Source organism: Gigantopelta aegis, chromosome 6 (assembly GCF_016097555.1).
Source record: "Gigantopelta aegis isolate Gae_Host chromosome 6, Gae_host_genome, whole genome shotgun sequence".
Taxonomy (NCBI): Eukaryota; Metazoa; Mollusca; class Gastropoda; order Neomphalida; family Peltospiridae; genus Gigantopelta; species Gigantopelta aegis.
This window is the reverse complement of record NC_054704.1, coordinates 43,024,213-43,044,271: the sequence shown is the minus strand read 5'-3', so window position 1 is coordinate 43,044,271 and position 20,059 is coordinate 43,024,213. Positions and strand designations below refer to the sequence as shown.

The 20,059-nt window shown below is 35.1% G+C and overlaps 1 protein-coding gene across 5 annotated transcripts in view; it reads right to left on the bottom strand.

The window, feature by feature from the left end:
* LOC121374327 (arf-GAP with Rho-GAP domain, ANK repeat and PH domain-containing protein 2-like) overlaps positions 1-20,059 on the bottom strand; it is a 123,237-nt gene that overhangs the window by 8,620 nt on the left and 94,558 nt on the right. For all 5 annotated transcript variants that reach the window (XM_041501390.1, XM_041501389.1, XM_041501392.1 and 2 more), the window contains 18 exons: positions 19,624-19,732; positions 18,619-18,708; positions 17,356-17,412; positions 16,906-16,951; positions 15,506-15,578; positions 14,957-15,029; positions 13,908-13,998; positions 12,204-12,281; positions 11,474-11,602; positions 10,316-10,421; positions 9,884-9,974; positions 9,114-9,197; positions 5,646-5,735; positions 4,392-4,463; positions 3,794-3,899; positions 3,050-3,180; positions 1,884-2,003; positions 191-282 (listed from right to left, as the gene is read on the bottom strand). In XM_041501390.1, the coding sequence (XP_041357324.1) occupies positions 191-282; positions 1,884-2,003; positions 3,050-3,180; positions 3,794-3,899; positions 4,392-4,463; positions 5,646-5,735; positions 9,114-9,197; positions 9,884-9,974; positions 10,316-10,421; positions 11,474-11,602; positions 12,204-12,281; positions 13,908-13,998; positions 14,957-15,029; positions 15,506-15,578; positions 16,906-16,951; positions 17,356-17,412; positions 18,619-18,708; positions 19,624-19,732 (1,638 nt within the window). The remainder of the gene's footprint in view (positions 1-190; positions 283-1,883; positions 2,004-3,049; positions 3,181-3,793; positions 3,900-4,391; positions 4,464-5,645; positions 5,736-9,113; positions 9,198-9,883; positions 9,975-10,315; positions 10,422-11,473; positions 11,603-12,203; positions 12,282-13,907; positions 13,999-14,956; positions 15,030-15,505; positions 15,579-16,905; positions 16,952-17,355; positions 17,413-18,618; positions 18,709-19,623; positions 19,733-20,059) is intronic.

Below are 20,059 nucleotides of genomic sequence, written 5' to 3'. Positions count from 1 at the left end.
TGGGCTATATCCTGTCCTCATTATATAGAACATGATGTATACGGTATAAAGATAGGTGGCTTTTTAAGAGGTGGCCACAATGCAGGTTTCACTTTAACACACACATGTATGTGAACGCAAAACACACACGCATGCACACAGGCATGCACACAGGCATGCACACACATGCTAAAATGTTAATACAACTAACCTTGCTGACACCCCAGATCCAATTCTCTTGGGATCGACGCCATGGTAGAAGATCAAATCTTCTACATTCCACTCATCCACTGAATGATTAGACTGAAAAATACCCACAAGAACATGGATCCATGAACTTTGGGTTTGCAGTAATACAACCCACATTTTATTAATTGGCCGGTAATTTGTTTAATTTATTGTAGTATCTACATATTACATTGAAGAAAAAGCAAAGGGGGGGGGGGGGGGGGGGGGGGGGAGAGAAAGACACAATGGACCCATGAGTGATATATGTAGTTTAATCCTACTGAAATGTCTGGTTAGTGATTAGTGATAGAGAAGTCAGTGTAGAAGCCTTACACTTCCCCAATGAACTGTCTGGTTAGTTAGTGATAAAGAAGTCGGTGTAGAAGCCTTACACTTCCCCACTGAACTGTCTGGTTAGTTAGTGATAGAGAAGTTGGTGTAGAAGCCTTACACTTCCCCACTGAACTGTCTGGTTAGTTAGTGATACAGAAGTCGGTGTAGAAGCCTTAAACTTCCCCACTGAACTGTCTGGTTAGTTAGTGATAAAGAAGTCGGTGTAGAAGCCTTACACTTCCCCACTGAACTGTCTGGTTAGTGATAAATAAGTCGGTGTAGAAGCCTTACACTTCCCCACTGAACTGTCTGGTTAGTTAGTGATAGAGAAGTCGATGTAAAAGCCTTACACTTCCCCACTGAACTGTCTGGTTAGTTAGTGATAAACAAGTCTGTGTAGAAGCCTTACACTTCCCCACTGAACAGTCTGGTTAGTGATAAACAAGTCAGTGTAGAAGCCTTACACTTCCCCACTGAACTGTCTGGTTAGTTAGTGATAGAGAAGTCGATGTAGAAGCCTTACACTTCCCCACTGAACTGTCTGGTTAGTTAGTGATAGAGAAGTCGATGTAGAAGCCTTACACTTCCCCACTGAACTGTGGTTAGTGATAAAGAAGTTGATGTAGAAGCCTTACACTTCCGAATGAACTGTCTGGTTAGCTAGTGATAAAAAGTTTGTGTAGTAGCTTTACACTTCACCACTGAACTGTCTGGTTAGTTATTGGTAAAGAAGTTAGTATCTTATCTTTACACTTCACCACTGAACTGTCTGGTTAGCTAGTGATAAAGAAGTCAATGTATTAGCCTTACACTTCATTTTTTGTAAAACTAGGGTAGTCATAGATGCTACACGTTATCTCTGAAATAAGCAGCTTCACCCCCAATTTTTTCCAATTCACTTTAAGGGTGAGGGGTATATGTCAAATGATATGGTGCAGGTATGAGTTTTATCCACATGTTACTATTGTTGTCTGTGGAATTTGATTTGGTGGTATACACACTAAAGAAATTGGTGTAGTAGCCTTACACTTACCCACTCAACTATGCACTCACTCTGTTCGAGCTGGCCCCATTCTTATTAAACTTTTAGTCTAGACTAAAACACTTTAATAACGTCTTAAATCTTTAACACCATGACAATGCCATAGAAACTACATACATGTGACTTCATTAAAGATTTAAGTCTAGACGTTAAAGTTTTATAAGCACGGGCCCTGGAACTGGTATTTGAAACCAGCACCTACATTTAACAGCATTTAAACTGGTGGCGTAATCATTTCTCATAAATTTAAACGCCAATAACTGTGCCAAGTTTCTCGGACAAGAGCAGTTTAATCACTTACTTTAGCATCTTTGTAGCTGGTGAGTTTTGCCTGGATAAACTTGAAGGCCATCTTCTTGAGTTTCTTTTCACCAGGTGCACAGCACTTTATTTCTGCAAACAGCGATGCTCCTGGATCATGCTGAAGGAAGGAAGGAAGGAAATATTTTATTTAATGACGCACTCAACACATTTTATTGATGGTTATATGGCGTCAGACATATGATTAAGGACCACACAGATATTGAGAGGAAACCTGCTGTCGCCACTTCACGGGCTACTCTTTTTGATAAGCAGCAAGGGATCTTTTATATGCACTATCCCACAAACAGGGTAGTACATACCATGGCCTTTGATATGCCAGTTGTGGTGCACTGGCTGGAACGAGAAATAGCCCAATGGGCCCACCTACGGGGATCGATCCCAGACCGACCGCGCATCAAGCGAACACTGTACCACTGGGCTACGTCCCGCCCCTGGATCATGGTGAAAACAGGAATCAACAACAGTTAGACTTTAACTTAAAGTTACAGGCTCGCCGTACAATATACTGTAACACCTCATATCCAAACCAAAAACAAAATGCATTTTATTATGAACAACAGAGCTTGTCATAAAATTATTTTTGAGGAAGGTAATTAATTGCTCCCTTAACTTAAATTATGAGAAGCCATTTAAGATATTACCCTATTGAGCAATGGTATTTAATTCTTTTGTAATACTTTTTTTCTTCAATCTGTTTTTAATCAACATGCCAAGGGGAGCTAAAACGTGCTCTCCTTGAATTAGTCCCAGGGGAGTTATGAGGAGTGAAATAGCTCCCCTTAAATAACAAGGTCTGGACCAACATGAACAAATTGAAACGGGTATGTACTGGAATAAAACAAATGAGTGAAATATACCTGACACATATCAAATAACTTCAATACATTTTGTTGTGTAAAATAAAAATAAATCAGTAGACACATTTTTTTAACCTAAAAACCCCCAAATTGTATTCCAATTCCAGAAAAACAAAAAATCTTACATACAGTGAGCCATATAGCCAAGAAATACCATGATATAAGCCAATCTCCATGAATAATGTTTTAACTATGAATGCACCTAAAACTGAACTGAAACTGAACTGAAACAAGGGTTCTTTCACATTAGTGTAATTATCATAGAGACTCCACAAATAACACTCACAGCACTGGCAATTTCATTTAGTGTTTTGTTTGATTTCACAATGAATTTCACTTCTGATCGGATGTCATCCTCCCAGTTCTGCCATTCCATCATGGCTGACAGTGGGTAGTCAAACGACAACAGCGGGCGTTCTGAAATTAAAATCACAAATGGTACAAATCACATATCTACCATATATATTTATTTTTATATATTTGTTTATTATACAAATTTAGTAGTACTAGTAGTGAAAACTGTCTACGATATTCAACAAAGAACTTTTGATAAAACTGTTCTAAGTGTATCCATCTTATATTCATTTTTAATTATTATGTTTCTTAAACTTTGTAAAAAAAGAGGTATATGGTCAACAGTTGTACACATAATAGACATTAAGGGTGCAGGGGCAGAGGTGTAATATTAATTGAATTTTAGTTTTGTAGTTTTGTGGCCTTCAAAAAAAAGGTAATTCACTAAAACTGGAGGTGGGCCCATTGGACCTCTCCTAAATGAATGTCTGGTAAAAATCTGTCTTTGAAATCCATACAAGAAAAACCTACTAACTGTGGTCCTTTTGTGCAGGTAGCCTTGATAACAGATCTCCACTATAAGAGTAATGAACATTTGTAATGTTCTTCTTAGAAAGGTGGTTGCTGTTATGAAAAAAACCTGTTAAAATACTTCCCCACATGACCCTATTGTTTTCGCAGTCCCATGTCTCAAATATCTTAAGTAATCTAGCAAATAACGAAGAAGAAAATGTACCTATTGCACCTCTCTTTAGCACCTCATAAATAACATAATCTTCCGAGTTGGGTATCTTGCGTCTAAGCTGCAACAGAATATCTGCCGCTGTGTTTGTGTTATGGACCTGTAAAATAAACACCAACAAACTTAAGGCTGCGAAGACTGGACAGCTACATTCTGAACTGAATATCAATACATAATAAGCTGTCTTTTTAAACATAGAGGGTGATATTAATAAACAGAACTGCATGCCAGTTGTTTTCCCACATGTTGTTTATTGCATGAATTTATAGTGCGCAAGAATATTATACCACGTGACCGCTTAACGTGATATAAATCTTGCGTGCTACAAACAAGTTATTACACCCCACCTCTGTATATAATGGTTAACAATTTAAGTTTAATAAAATAAAGTTACTTTGTCTGGAAAGTTAGTTGAATTTGTGGAAATGACAGAACACTAAACGTCCTGGCTAGGGACATGAAGTCACTTGAATGAACACAAATGCGAGATTTTGTATGTGTTCAATAAAAAATCTTTTTTATTGCATGGTCAGAATGGTCTTTATTACTATAGTAAGAATGTATGAGTATGTAATAAATATAAGATTCTTACCTTAACATTGATACTCTGTCCATTGCTGTCCATCACATGAAATGGAATCATCATGTCACTAAACACACACGACTGAAAAAAGAAAACAGCACAATAGAATATTACACTTGAATAAAAGCTTCAATCTAGACTAGCATAATATAACATCTTTTACTTGGGCTAAACACAAACACGATGACAGGTTTAACAAAATTGAGTTACCAGTGGACATTGTCAGTTACCGTGATACCACTTAATATAGCAAAGAGCCACAAATGGCTGGTTCATTGGAATGAATGAATGAATGAATGAATGAATGTTTAACAACATCCCAGAACAAAAATACACATCGGCTATTGGGTGTCAAAAAAGGTAAGTATATGGAAATGGCTGATTCATTGGATGGTAGTGTAATATATAATTACACTGGTTTTCAGTTATAAATATGCAATTTATTTAGCAATGACATATCTGTAGAGGCCAGGGACATGCACACCCTCTCTCCCCGATGGTTTGACTCGCTCTCTTGTTTTCACTGTGCTTTTCATTTCACTCTCTCTTGGACACTGGTATCACTTTCACTCTTGTCTTCTATAATCTCAACTGGTGATGTTACCCAAACTTTGAATTTAATGTCCTAAACAGAAGGACTTTCAGATGGTCATCCATACCATTTGGCAAGGAAGGAACAATATGTAATTAAAGTAGCACTTAGATTAGCTTCCCACATTAAGTTTGGTTATCATTTTTTAATATAAAGCACAACTAACTGTTGTTGTTGTTTTTTGTTTTGTTTTAAAATCCCATTGTCCCTTTTCCTTTCTCGCCTTTAAAATCCATCTCATTTCTTCCTGATTTGGCAAATCCTCCTATCATTCAACTTCTTTCACTGTTCACTTCCACATCTCAGTCCAACCATGACAGGTGCTTGTCTCTTGTGGCTATCTATGCCACACATCTTCCATTCCCCATCAGCTTTTAGCTGTGGGCTTAGTCTAACCACTTCTTGAGTGTTCACTAGTTACTTCTGGCTTTGTTAAAAAGCACTTGTAACCACCTACTATACTCCCCTAATATTGGCGGTCGTTAGTAACTGTTGTACACCTAGTTGCTAGTACAACTAAACATTGTTAGTAGTACAACTAAATATTAATGGAAGTGATCTCTACTGAACTGAATTGAATTGCATTGACATTCCTTTTTTGGTTTGTTATCACAGACAACAGCTGAAGAAATATAAATGACAGAAAATTAAATAATTTGTACGGTACTTACTTGCGGTCTCCCTGCATGATTCAAATTGGCCTTTGCTATCTTGGCTGCAGCTTCGTCTATCAAGCTGTCTTTCTGATCACTAGCCTCAATCTGAAAGTATAAAATCAAAATACATAACCATGTCTTTGTTAAGAAATTGTTATATTACTGTAATGATGATGATGATGATGATGATGATGAAGATGATCAAGATAAGGATGAGGACGAGGATGAGGATGAAGATTAGGATGATGCTATAGGTAGTACTAAACCAAATAACTTCCGGCTGGGTCAAAGTTCGAGGTGCACCGAACTTTTGATAGAGAAGTGAACACCACAAGTCCTGTGATTGGTTATAAATGTGAGTGTGTTGGTTGTAAAAAATAATAGTTTCATCTGGGTAAAAAAAATATGCAATTTTATTTCATCTAGTACCAATGTGTCAAGAAGCCTTGTGCTTGAAACATGTATGGGGTACCTGTGCAGACAACGCACGTGCAGTGGTGACATGGTTTGCACGTGGCTGCGTTTTTGCGAATATTCACATTTTGGAACTTTATTGTACAGTAGCTGCGTTTTATCGAATGTAACCGTGGGAATGTGTTTGGGACATGCAATGACCTTATATTCACAAAGCATGAACCGGTAGGAAACATAAACTCGGAGTTATAACCCATTTGTACCCTTTTGCGTTTCTTTTTTTGAAGAGTATATAAACAACCTGAACTAAGATTTTAATAGCAATTTATTTTTATATTAAAAATAGCATGTGCCAATAGTGAGTTAATGTCTTTAGTTTCCATTAACATTGTTAATTTTTTATGTATGAAATTCTGAAAACTCAAATTTGTAAAGAACTTGATTTTTATTGTCATTTTGACATATTTATAGGGTGCTAAGTTATATTTTAGACAAATTTGTAGTTTTATACAAAATGTAAAATAAATTTGAAGAAAAACTTTACCCAAAACATAATTAAATTTGTTGTCACTATTGTGCCTTCTGTTCTTATTTGTACATAACAATAAGGTTGTTAAACATATACTTAGATCTCCAGATCATTTTTTTCTCTTAATAATCACTTAGTTAGCTCTCATGAAAAGCATTTTGAGTTTATACTAGATTCAGAACAAGTTTTTTCAGATTTGATTATCTGGCTTGGATTAATTTGATAATTTATTTTATTGTTAAAGCTGTATTACCAAATGTTACTAGCTAAATAAAATGCTGGATTACAGATTGTAGGAATACAATATAATATACATATTGTATTCATCCGGATTAGAAAATAATGCAAGAAAATAGATGTTCAGGTAATTTTGTCATTTAAAATTAGTTTTTTTCAGTAATTAATCAAAAATAAATGTGTGAAAGCTGCATGATAATTCCAGATATCCCAACTATTAAAACCTCCAACTACAGTAGGCTATAAATAAAATATAGTCAGGAATATTGGTGGCTGCCAATGGTTTTGATGGTTCATTATAAAAATCAGCATGACCGATGGATTTGAAATTCCCACACCTGGTAACTTGAAGACACCCACACCCAGCATACAGGATTTCCTCCCAACACTAATGTTCAGGACATTAAGTCATTACTTCATATAGGTACAGTCATGTTTGTGTTTCCTCCCTCAGACAGAATATTTTTTTAATACTGATATTTTTTTGATGTGCCTGTTACGGTCTTCATAATCTAGGGGTCAATCAAGTGCATGTGTTTTAATGGAATTCTTTAAAGGGGTAGAGGTACTCTGACTATCTGTGTTGTCTCTACATATATACCTGAGTACACACACCCAACTGAAAGTAAATATCTTCAGGAGTTTTATTTTAAAACATTTTGTTGTTTAATATGACATATTGCATTTGTACAAAACTATATGCAATATATATGCTTTTTGAGGTGTACATTATATTAGGTTGCACTGTAGAAACAAGTTTCAGTGAGGTTGTCAGTTTATGTCAGAATACACCAGATCCTGGTTGTCATAAAGACACATAGCTGGACACTTTTTGAAAAATGTATGTTATCAGTATAGGTAGTACTAAACCAAATAACTTCCGGCTGGGTCAAAGTTCGAGGTGCACCGAACTTTTGATAAAGAAGTGAACACCACAAGTCCTGTGATTGGTTATAAATGTGAGTGTGTTGGTTGTAAAAAATAATAGTTTCATATGGGTAAAAAAAATATGCAATTTTATTTCATCTAGTACCAATGTGTCAAGTAGCCTTGTGCTTGAAACATGTATGGGGTACCTATAAAAAAAAGTACTCGAATTTTGTGCGGAACTAGGGTAGTCATAGACGCTACGCGTTATCTCAGAAACGAGCAGCTTGACCCCCAATTTTTTCTGATCCACTTTAAGTGTGAGGGATGGTAGTATTTATATCCGTGGCGTTTATGTCGGTTGATACGTTGCAGGTAGAAGTTTTAGCCACACATGTTACTATTGTCGTCTATGGGATTTGATTTGGTAGTATACACCCTTTAGGTAGTACTAAACCAAATAACTTCCTGCCGGGTCAAAATTCTAGGTGCACCCAATTTTTTATAGAGATGTGCCTGTTAGGGTCTTCATAATCAAGGGGTCAGTCAAGTGCATGTGTTTTAATGGCATTCTTTAAAGGAGTTCATGTACTCTGACTATCCTTGTTGTCTCTACATATATACCTGAGCACACACACCCAACTGACAGTAAATAACTTCAGGATTTTTATTTTTTAAATTTCTTTTGTTTAATATGGTACATTGTATTTATACAAAATTGTATACAATATATATGCCTTTTGAGGTGTACATTATATTAGGTTGCACTGTAGAAACAACAGTTTCAGTGGAGTTGTCAGTTTATGTCAGAATACACCAGATTCTGGTTGTCATAAAAACACATAGTTGGACACGTTTTGAAAAATGTATGTTATCAGTATAGGTAGTACTAAACCAAATAATATGTCTGGCTAGGTCAAAGTTTGAGGTGCACCCAACTTTTCATAGAGAAGTTAACACCACAAGTCCTGTGATTGGTGATAAATGTGAATGTGTTGGTTGTAAAACAAAATAGTTTCAAATGGGCAAAAAATGTATGCACTAATTTTATTTCATCTAGTACCATTGTGTTAAGTAGCCTTGTGGTTGAAACATGTATGGGGTACCTGTAAAAAAAAACCCGTACTCTAATTTTGTGTGGAACTAGGGTAGGGAACCTATTATCTCTGAAATGAGCAGCTTCAACCCCAAATTTTTTCTCATTCACTTTAAGGGTGAGGGGTGGTAGTACTTATATCTGTGGTGTTTATGTCGAATGATATGCTGCAGGCAGGAGTTTTAACTACATTACTATTGTCGTCTATAGGATTTAATTTGGTAGTATACACCCTATCTGTGCTTATATTTCTAAGTGCAGAATGCAGTGTTGTAGGCTGCCTGCCTCGAACAAATATTCCAGGGTTTTTTTTTAATAGAGATATAAAATTCATTGTTACCTGAAAGATGTACTCATGGTTCTTCATGAGATCAGTAACCACAGCCATTTCGAGAGGCAGCCCCGCTGCATGGCTTGAACCGGTCTACAATTAAAACAGAAAACTGTTCATGCTACTTAAATACACTTGACACATTATCATAAAACAAAATATTATTTAGGTACTGGTTTAAATAATTAAAGGCTTATTCTGTGTACCAAATTAGAAAACATAAAATAAATATTATGTCAAAACACTATCAGAAATTAAATGCATTTTGGGGACTGTATTAATTTACATAGTACAGAAAAGCACTTTTGAACAATTGTTCAATTAGCGAAACCTCATAGATATATGACTGAACACGAAGTTAGTTTTTAAATTTGCATACAAATGAACTAGCAGAAAAACTGGATCTTTTTTTCTCTCTTCATAACCTCAAACTAATGGCATTTCTCCCTGGAAGAATAAAATGGTCGGGCCAAACATCCTAGCAGCAGGGGTGGGAATTGGTGAACTGTAAAAAAGAGGAAATCTAAGAGGGGTCCCAGAAATTCTTGAAATCCTAGGTTAAAACCTGTGCCACCCGACACCTTTTGGAGGAAAGGACGATTTAAATGCGAGGAAACACAATGTTCCATGAGAGGAAATGCAATGTTCCATGAGAGGAAAACAGCTGATCCGACGAAAATTCCCACCCCTGTAGCAACCAATGGGATGGCTTAAAACCTCTGAGGGGAAAATGCCATTTAGGTTGAGGTGAGGTTAAGTTGAACAGAAATAACAATTACATTGTCTGAATCGGTTCTCATCAGTGATGGGGCAAAGCAAGTGGCCAGGTTTTCTACACTCATCATGTTGGCCTGGAAATACTGAGAAACTCTGAAAAGAGTAAACAAAACATACAAAGCAAACACTTACAGAAGTATAATTCGTATACTCAAAGAGTTCTAAGCTGACTAACAATCAAAACAAATGAACCAGCAATGTCAATGCCACACTACCTGTGACATAATTATACAATATCAAGTTGAATTTTTTTTTCAAATAACGAACTCATCAAAATACTTATCAGACAATTTGCATGTCTAACGAGCCAGTAATGAGCTCTATCAAAAATACCTCCAAACAAAATGTTTGGTATACAACTCAAATGAATCTGGGAACACATTTTAAAACAAAATTTAACAAATTGCCAAAAGATAAAAACATAGAATACATACTTCCACATATGTAGAATGAGTTTCTTCAGTGTATTTTTGTTGACTATTGGCAGTTTATCATGCAGATATCTATACCATGCAAGTTTGTTGTTCATGTCTGTAATGGCTAAAACAATACAAAACATATGCACAATTACAAATAGCATAATTTTAATTCAGTGTCGATTGACCTATTTAACTTGTATGCTTATTTTTTTATAATTATATTTGAGAAAATTAATAATAATTCTTCCCCGTTTTTTTAGATATATTGTGACAAATGTATTTGCTGAACAAATCTGATACTTCAACCACATTAAAAAAATTAACCAGTTACTTTCCTGTCAAACTTTTAACATTTTAAGTTGGCGAAACATTGAATTCTAGATAATTAAACAAAATATTTAACGATTTCAATCAATGGCCATACAGGAATTTTTTTTTTAAGTGGCAGAAAGGTGTCAGTTATATGCATTTTATCAAACAGGGGCGGTATGTAGCTCAGTGCTACATCACTCACTTGATGCACAGTTGGTTTGGAATCGATCCCTGTCAGTGGGCTCATAGGGCTATTTCTCGTTCCGCACCAGTGCAACACGACTGGTATATCAAAGGCCCTGGTGTGTGCTAACCTGTCTGTGGGATGGTGCATATAAAAGATCCCTTGCTACTAATGGTCAAATGTATCAGGTTTCCTCTCTAAGACTATATGTCAAAATAACCAAACGTTTGACATCCAACAGTTGATGATTAAAAAATCAGTGTTCTCTAGTGGTGTCAATAAACAAAACAAAGTTGAACTTTAATCTTTTAACCTTTTAAACCTCTGCAAATTTTAGCCTACCCAAATGAAACAAACGCAAATAGAGAATATCTAGTCAATGACGTAGGGTATCAGCTTTATTCTGTGAAGGGAAGAATGAAAAACCTATATCCTATCCTGCAGACCATAAAAATTAAGGTAAAAAGCTATTATCTCTTATTTCAGCTATACTGTACAATGACCTAGAGGTCAAATGAGCGATTCTGTAATGTAGCTATGCACGTGACGTCACAAGAGTGGCGTCAAAAGTCATAATCTGCTAGTATACGTTAATGATTTTGTTTTAATCGGTCGTCATAATTGCCCGATAGAAACAGTGGATACAGGATAAAACAGAGTGACGTAACCACTCTTACCTGCTGTTCGTATCCACTCTTTATAGAGGTCTCGAGTGAAGAGCGAGTCTTCCAGCTGGCGAAAAAACCTTTTCAGGGCATTCGCTACTTCATTACAGCTCGCCTCTTCCAACTTGACCGAGTAAACATCTGCAGCAAAATTCGACACAGAAATCAAAACAAAAGACAATAAAAAGACTTCGCAGTTAAAGGGAAGCCATCATTCTTGATATCCATCACTCCCCTGAGATCAGTTCAAGGAGAGCAATTTTTATCTCTCCTTAGCTTGCAAATTTTTTTTTTTTTTAAAGTACTAGAAAAGGATTAAATATCAATGCTCAGCATGGCAATATCTTAGATGGCTCTCCATAATCTTTAGAGAGCAATTAATCAATACTCAATTATTTTCATGGTGAGATCTGAAACAGTACACTATAAACAAGTTAACTATTTTCTTTTCTTATTCTTTAAATATAAATCATCAACCAATACCAATATTATTTTCTTAAAAAGAAAAAAAACACTTTCAAATCTATGCAAAAATTTCATGTTGGTAACAAAACTTTAGAAAATTAAATGTTTTAAAACTTGTTTCATTAACACTATAGATCAATGAATCCCAACTTGGCTTCTATCACTACATCAGCCAAAAAACTACTTTCTTTCTAATACTAGTAATAGGGAATAAAACAGATTTAAACTTTTCTACAAACTGATTTCAGGTAAACTGTAAATGATTTATAATACCAACCTGCTTTCAGTCTGTTAAGTAATGACTCTATACGACTGTTTGTGGCAGCTTCCCGATAAATACCTCTATCTTTCATTCCTAAAACAAACCAACATAAACACATGACAATATGCTAAGATAAAGTACCTTGTTGTTGCATACAATATTATAAGTCAGAAAGTATGCATGTGAAATGTGTGAGTGTTTTGGATATTTGGGGGTGGGTAATTAGGTAGGGGGCATCAAATCCTCAGACACAACAACTACATGTTGTACGAATTATCAAGCCAAGACTTTAATAAGCAGTGTTTCTGCCAGAAAGACCTTTTTGGGTATGGCACTATGGAATTGAATACAACCATAGTCAACAGGGGGTATGGTGTGTGTGTGGGTTAAGTTTAGGGTTAGGGTTAAAAAAATCATACAGTAATCAAAGTAATTAATTTTGTCAAAAGGTTCATTTAAAAACATCTTCAAACGAATGTGCCATATCTCTTTTACCCTCTGGCAGAAACCCTGATAAGGGCTTGTGGAGAATTATTTATCACATGGTGTGTGTGTGTGTGTATTGAAGGGTGGGGGTGTGAGGGGCCCTGTACCTATTCTCTCATTCCTGGTCGGTCTGTCACATCTTTTACTCTATGTATACATGGTTAAATAAACTTTACATTTTAGGTTCAATTCAATCCAATTCAATTCTTTATTGTGTTTGAGACCATGAGCCTAAATATAACTATATAGTTGGATATTTGTCTACTGCCCCACCTTCATTTGATCATTTCAGGAACAACTCTACGAGTTAAAAAAAAGAAGAAGAAAAAAACTGAAGAAAAAAAAAGGATTAATATCTAAATGGTTATGCAAATCTTTGAATGGGATTTGTCGAAATAGGCTGTTCAGACCAAAACGTATGTTTAGAAGGGTGAGTGATGCAGTCACTACCTAGACTTGTTTTTGAACTTAACATCAGATCATCTTGTGAAGGCAATTTAGTATAAATAATAACAATGTAAACACCCTGTTAATGATGACGGCACTGTCGACTGTCATCATACATATGAGGGCTGTGATCAAGTCACAAGTTATTGAAAAGGGAGAAAAGTTTAAGTTAAAGTTTGTTTTACGACACCACTAGAGCACATTTATTAATTAATAATCGGCTATTGAATGTCAAACATTTGGTAATTTCTGACTCTAAGAGGACACCTGCTACATTTTTCCATCAGTAGCAAATACTAGTCTTTGATATACCAATCGTGGTGCACTAGTTGGAACAAAAAGCCCAATGGACCCACAGTTATTTATTTCTGAGCCAATTGTTTGGAACTTGCACACACAAATAATATTTGTTTGTTATTTCCAAAACACTTTTTCTTGTCTTCTTACGTCATACCGAACTGAAATTATTAACAAAACACACTTTTGTAGAAGGATGGGATGGACTATAGACTGACCACATATCAATCCTAGACAGACCTCACATAAAGCGATCGCTTTACCACTACATTTTTCCATCAGTAACAAGTCTAAGTAGCGACTGCATCACTCGCCCTCCTAAAAATACGTTTTGGTCTGAACAGCCTATTTCGGCTACGTCTCGCCCCTTGAAAAGGTAGAAGATGACACTGGTTAGAGGTCAGGCTTAAGTATGAAAAGATCATAATAATGTGGACTATCTGAATTGTTAACAACTTTTTGATCTAATAAATGAACTGAGCCTCTCACCGTGGACCTGAATGTGTCCAATACAGTTATTGACGATCACCGGCACATCATCGGCCGTCAGCTGCTGGTCAGAGAGACTGGTCCCACTCACCTGAAACATGGAAAATAATCACTGGTTAAGTCTACAGCACAGCAGTGGCATTTACTGTCATGGAAGAGTCCATGGAATCAGATATCTTAATATTCAACTTAAACATAATATTTAAAACACTGTGAAGAAGTTTGATTTATACACATGAGACATCAAGTTTGAAACTTTGACTTATATTACTTTAAAGCAGACCAGGTCTTCTAGATTATGGTAGCCCCACTCCCATGGCTAGTGATATTCAATGTCAGGCTAGTAAATAACTACTATTACCATGCCCGATGGCTAGTGAAAAAAAGAAGAAGTGTCAAATATTGCAGTTAAGTCTATTTTGTAAATATGGATATTCTGACCCCACCCCAATAATCCCCAATGTTAGTGTTTTTAAACTAATTTTTAATCATGGCTAGCAAATTAAAAAAATCACTATCCCACAGCTAATGGATTTAAAAAACATTCTAGAAGCCCTGCAGACAATTTTGTTTTAATATTTTTAGATATTAAAGGTTTTTAAGATTCTTCATTATTCACATGAATTAAAATAAAGAAAATTGTAATTATCACATAACATAAGGAATTCAAGTTTAGATCGAGACGTCAATAAATAAAAACAATAATATTTTCAAAGTAACAATATGGTGTTCTTGAGATCCCAACAAAAGACTGGCAATAAATGTTAAAGGCTAAATCCCCAGATGCCGTATCAGTTAAAAACAAATATCCTGATATTTTAGTGCCTCCCTTCTGGACTCAAACTTAGCAGACACACTAACAGCAATTACCATAGCCATTTGTTGCTACTGAATGAAAATTACTGCTGTCGGCTGAAAGGATAACTTTTGGTTTTTAAATTTAAACTTATTTTTTGCAAAAACTGCCATGGGTATGCATTTTGCCTATGGCCAAAACCTTTCAAAATACCATAGGTAAGAAATTCTTAAATTTGATGCTTGTCACTTACTTTAATAGCACTTTCAAGTGCAGTGAATGCTTTCTCGGTGTCCCGCACCAGATCTGCCTGGAAATACAGATGCCTGAAAACAAACAATCATAAAGTTTATTGAACTAGTTGATGGTGATACTTATAATGATGATATGGTGGCGGTAATAATTAGTGGTGATGTTGGTGATGTTGATGATGATGATGATGGTTGTGGTGGTGGTGATGATGATAATGATGATGTTAATGGTATTGATGATAGTGATAATGATAGTGATGATCGGTAATGATGATGATGCTGGTGGTTATGATGGAGATGATAATGGTGGTGGTGGTGATGATGATGATAATGATGATGATGTTGATGATAATGATGATGATGATGGAGGTGGTGATAATAATGATAATGACAATGGTGGTGGTGGTCAAGTGATAATAAGGATGACGATGGTGGTGGTGGTGTTGGTGATGGTGGTGAAAATGATGGTAGTAATAATGATTTATTATTAAACAAAATTCAAAGTTTAAAAGCATGCTGAAATGGTATTAATTACAGATCCCATCACTCACCTTCCATGAGTATCAATGACGAAGTGTTTGCCATGTTCCATACACGACTCACAGCTCCCAGTGTCGGCATATTCTGTGAGAAGATAAAAATTGCAATGATGATAAAAGAATATATAAAAAATGTATACTGACCTTAATCCACCACATACAAATTTCTTATTAAATAATTTCAACAAATGAGCTGCAACATGTATCTGTCTATCACACCACTTTTGAAGTATCTTGACCTACTGACGAAATGAAGTTCAAATGAGGTTAAATTTCCAGTATTTTTTAAAAAACTGAACGAAATGCCTGACCATAGAATTAAGTGCAAAGCATTGTTGCCAAGACCAATATAACTGAAGAAGCTCTGTAGCATTCATGGTTTTATTTAAAAATATTTATTCCAAATATAAGTTAACAAAACAATTATTATTGTCAATTTGTTTTTCAAATTTAATCCCAATAAGTTAATATTAAAAGTACTGAAACAAATAATTTCAAAAACAATGTAATGAAAATTATTAGAATTATTCTTTTTTTTTTTTAAAAATCAGTAACTGAATCATGTAAAAAGCTATCTACAGTTTTCGGTAACAGAACAGAAATAGCAAAATATTAATAGTTTAAAAATGCCTCCTGATCAACTGTTAAAAATGGAGGGTAAGGTTACAGCAACTGAACTGACAATCCCTTGTGTGGAACCGGGTGATAGGTACTGGATTCACATCCCAATAACGGCTCCATTGACATCAATGGGTATTTGAAAGGCCAGTACACCGACCTCTCTCAACAACAACTAACCATTAACCCACTGCCCAAATAGCACAGCTCAGATGTGTTCTGGGTCCCGTTTTACGAAGCGATCTTAGCACCAAGATCACCTTAAATGCATAACTACCTTATGGACTTAAGGTGATCTTAGAGCTAAGATCACTTTGTAAAACGGGGCGCAGGACAACATGCTTTAACCTTAACTGAAAATATCTTAAACTGAACAGAGAAAAAAAGGCACAAACCTCAGCCGGGTTTTCCTGTCCTGGACAGAGAAACCGGCTGAGGTCAGTGCCTGTGCCCAAGACAGGCGTGCACTACAACAGCTTGCTCTGAATGTGCACGTTAAACAATCCTTCCTTCCTTCCCCTTAAACTGAACACACCAGCCTCAGACTTAAGACTGGTAGGTATTGAGTTTGCCTCTCGGTACTGGGTCCCACTCAGCGAGTTTAACGACTCAGTGTAAGGTCACGTAATGGACTATCCACTAACACACTGTGCTGGGCAGACACTCCTGATAGCCAACGTGTAAACTCAGGACAGCGTACTTGAACCTTAATTAGATATAAGCACAAAAAGTAAGTTGAAATGAAATGAAAAATAAACTGAACAGAACTGAACTTGTTTGAAGAAAGTACTTACTGATTCCTTTGGCTTTCCTCAAATCAATAGTTTCTAGCTGGGAATCCTGTAACAGATAACATTAGTGCATGTTAAAAAACAGCATGCAAACAAAATGTAATATGCTATATTTATTATATATTATTTTACCTATAAAATATTTACAATTTACAGGCAGTTAAAAAATACAGAAATGCATTCAATCATCAAGTTTGCTATTTTGTTGAATGATCAGATTATTCAAGATTTTATGTCACGTTATTAATTTGTCAAAGTATCACTTGGAAGTCTGGGCTTGCATAGATATAATTTTTAATAATATGTTTTTCATTTTGACTGGCTAAAATTAAAATAAATGTAAAAAAAACCAACAACATAAATTTTATAAATAATTTTAAAATATTATTACTGGTAGTAAGTTCTATTGCAATGAAAATAAAACAAAAACAAAAATAAAACAAATACACATACCACAGTTACAAAATATAACACTCTCCAGTTAAGCATCAACCATGTTTTTCTCCAGTCCTTGAAAGAAAACAAGTTAGAATAATCTAGGTATTGTTTTTTTATTTCAATTCTACTTAAGTACTGTGTGCACTTAGTTACAACTATTAACATTTGAGTCACATTAAAACTATTATTATATTAGTTTATATATTCAGGGGGAATGGAGAACTAACCTCTTGCAACTCACAAATAGATACATAGAGGATATTTTTATGTTTTTTTGTCAAATATGATTTATATCTCATCAAGTGAAGTTTGCAATCATATCTCACAAGTCTCACTTGCGCAACGAGTGTGAAATATGATTACAAACTTCATGAGATGAGATATAAATCATATTTGACAAAAAACATGAAATTTTCTATTTATTATATAACTTTTGGCAATTTATCTTTATTTTTAAAATGCCAGTAGCAAAATAGTTCCGGCTTTCTTACAGGGAAGATAACACTTTCTACAGTGATGATAACACATTTTAGAGTGAAATAGTGAAATTTTCACTCTAAAATGTGTTATCATCACTGAGTGACTGATAACACTTTTATTTCACTGATATTTTAAGATATTTCACTAAATGTTATATAATAAAGTCAATTCATATTGAATCATAATGAACTTAAACAGTAATAAGGCTATGTTCACGCATGCACAGATTCAGATCCGGATATAGATATGGCAAAAATTGTTTTCATTGAGGTGTTCATATACGTCTGGATAAGCACAAAGATACGGACATGATTATTTTTTTTATCACTCCATGCTAGTTTCGATTAGAAAGATCTGTTGCCATACATGTATTTCATTATTTTATAATTATATATACGTAAACATTGTTTGATTGTCACCACATGTATATATACAGTGAAACTTCTCAAAACTGGACCCTTAGTAAACCGGAATTCCCTCAAAACCAGATGGGTTTTTTATGGTCCTATTTTAGTCATCAATATAGAACTTAACCTCTCTAAACCGGATACCACTTAAAAAATCGGACATTTTCCTTGGTTCCTAGGGTGTCCGGTTTAGTGGGGTTTCACTGTATATATAGGTACACATGTGTATATGTGAACATAGCTAACAGTAACTTTAACCCTAACCTTAATGTTTGGTCTGAACAAATAACTGGCATCCAGTATTTATGATGCAATAAAATTACACTGCAGTTGGTGTATTTTATGTCGGAAATGTTAAACTGTGGCAGTAAACAGTACACTTATATCTTACTTCTGTAATGAGGTTTTTCATGTAGAAGTTACCAGCCAGAGAGAAATCCATCATTCCAACATGATCCATCACAGAGACTGGGCAAATAAGCTGTGAAAAAAAACCCCATACAAGTGAGATTAATGTTTTTTTTTTAAATTGTATGCTGCATCAAAGCTGATGATGATACCCATTCACACATATAGCAAAAAACCATGACTAAATTAAAATTCTAGCTCTATTTGTGATTTTTGCTTTAAAAACACCAATGCATGATGGAGAAGCATGATTCCAGCATAAAATTAATATAAAATAAAATAAATATTAAAGCACAATGAGAAAGACATTTTCATTAAAAGTACAAACCAACCTCTTTTCCTCCCAATAACCCCTCTACCCCACACCTAAAAGAATACATAAAATAATATTGATTTTGCTAGAGATATTTTTTTATCACCATTAATTTGTTAACCCCCCCCCCCCCCCCCCCCCCCCCCATATTCTGGTATTAACCCTCTTCCTCCTTAGTATACAGTTTATATGCTTGTGAAATTATTGATAACAAACTCATTACTAAACTGGTGGGTTTGGTTCAGCAAACTAAATTGTTTTTAAGGATTGCCTGCATAAATCTATTTCAAAACTAATACTAAACCAATGTTAAAATTAAAGTTAAAGTTTGTTTTGTTTAACAACATCACTAGAGCATATCATTATCAATTTATTAATCATTTGCTACTGGATGTCAAGCATTTGATAATTTTGACAAATAGTGTTAGAAAGGAAACCTGCTAGTACTACATTTTTACATTAGTAGCAAGGTATCTCTATCTCACAGACCGGATAGCACATACCACGACCTTTGATATACCAGTCGTGGTGCATTGGCTGGAACGAAAAACAGCCCATTGGGCTCACCAACAGGGATCGGTCCTAGACTGACCACGCATCAAATGATCACTTTACCACTGGGCTATGTCCCACCCTCATTTCACAACAAATTCTAAAACGAATGTTCCAGCTCACCCTGGCAATGGTTCTCATCCACAGTCCTCTTTCAGACTTGTTCTCTGCACCAAATAAATAAATACGGTTTGCTCCTTTCTTGGTACTCAGTTCAAAGGCTGAAATTTGTCTGCAGAAAAACAACATCAAAGATTTAAGAACGTAGAGTATGTAGTACAGGGCAAATAACAGAATATGAATATATGTATGAAATAATATGTAGAAATTAAAGTAGAAATTTGTTTAAAATAAAACAATAGAGAATTTAGTGTTTAGGTATTATGAATTAAGGTATGTTACAAAATATGAGTGTAGCACAGTCTGGGTAAATATAGGTACATTTGTGTGCAAGGCAACTGCAGGTTGCATACCACCATTAATTGCTCCATGCAGTTTAATACAGTTTCTATGTCAAAATATATTCTGTGAAAATACAACACTATTGAGAGGATCATGT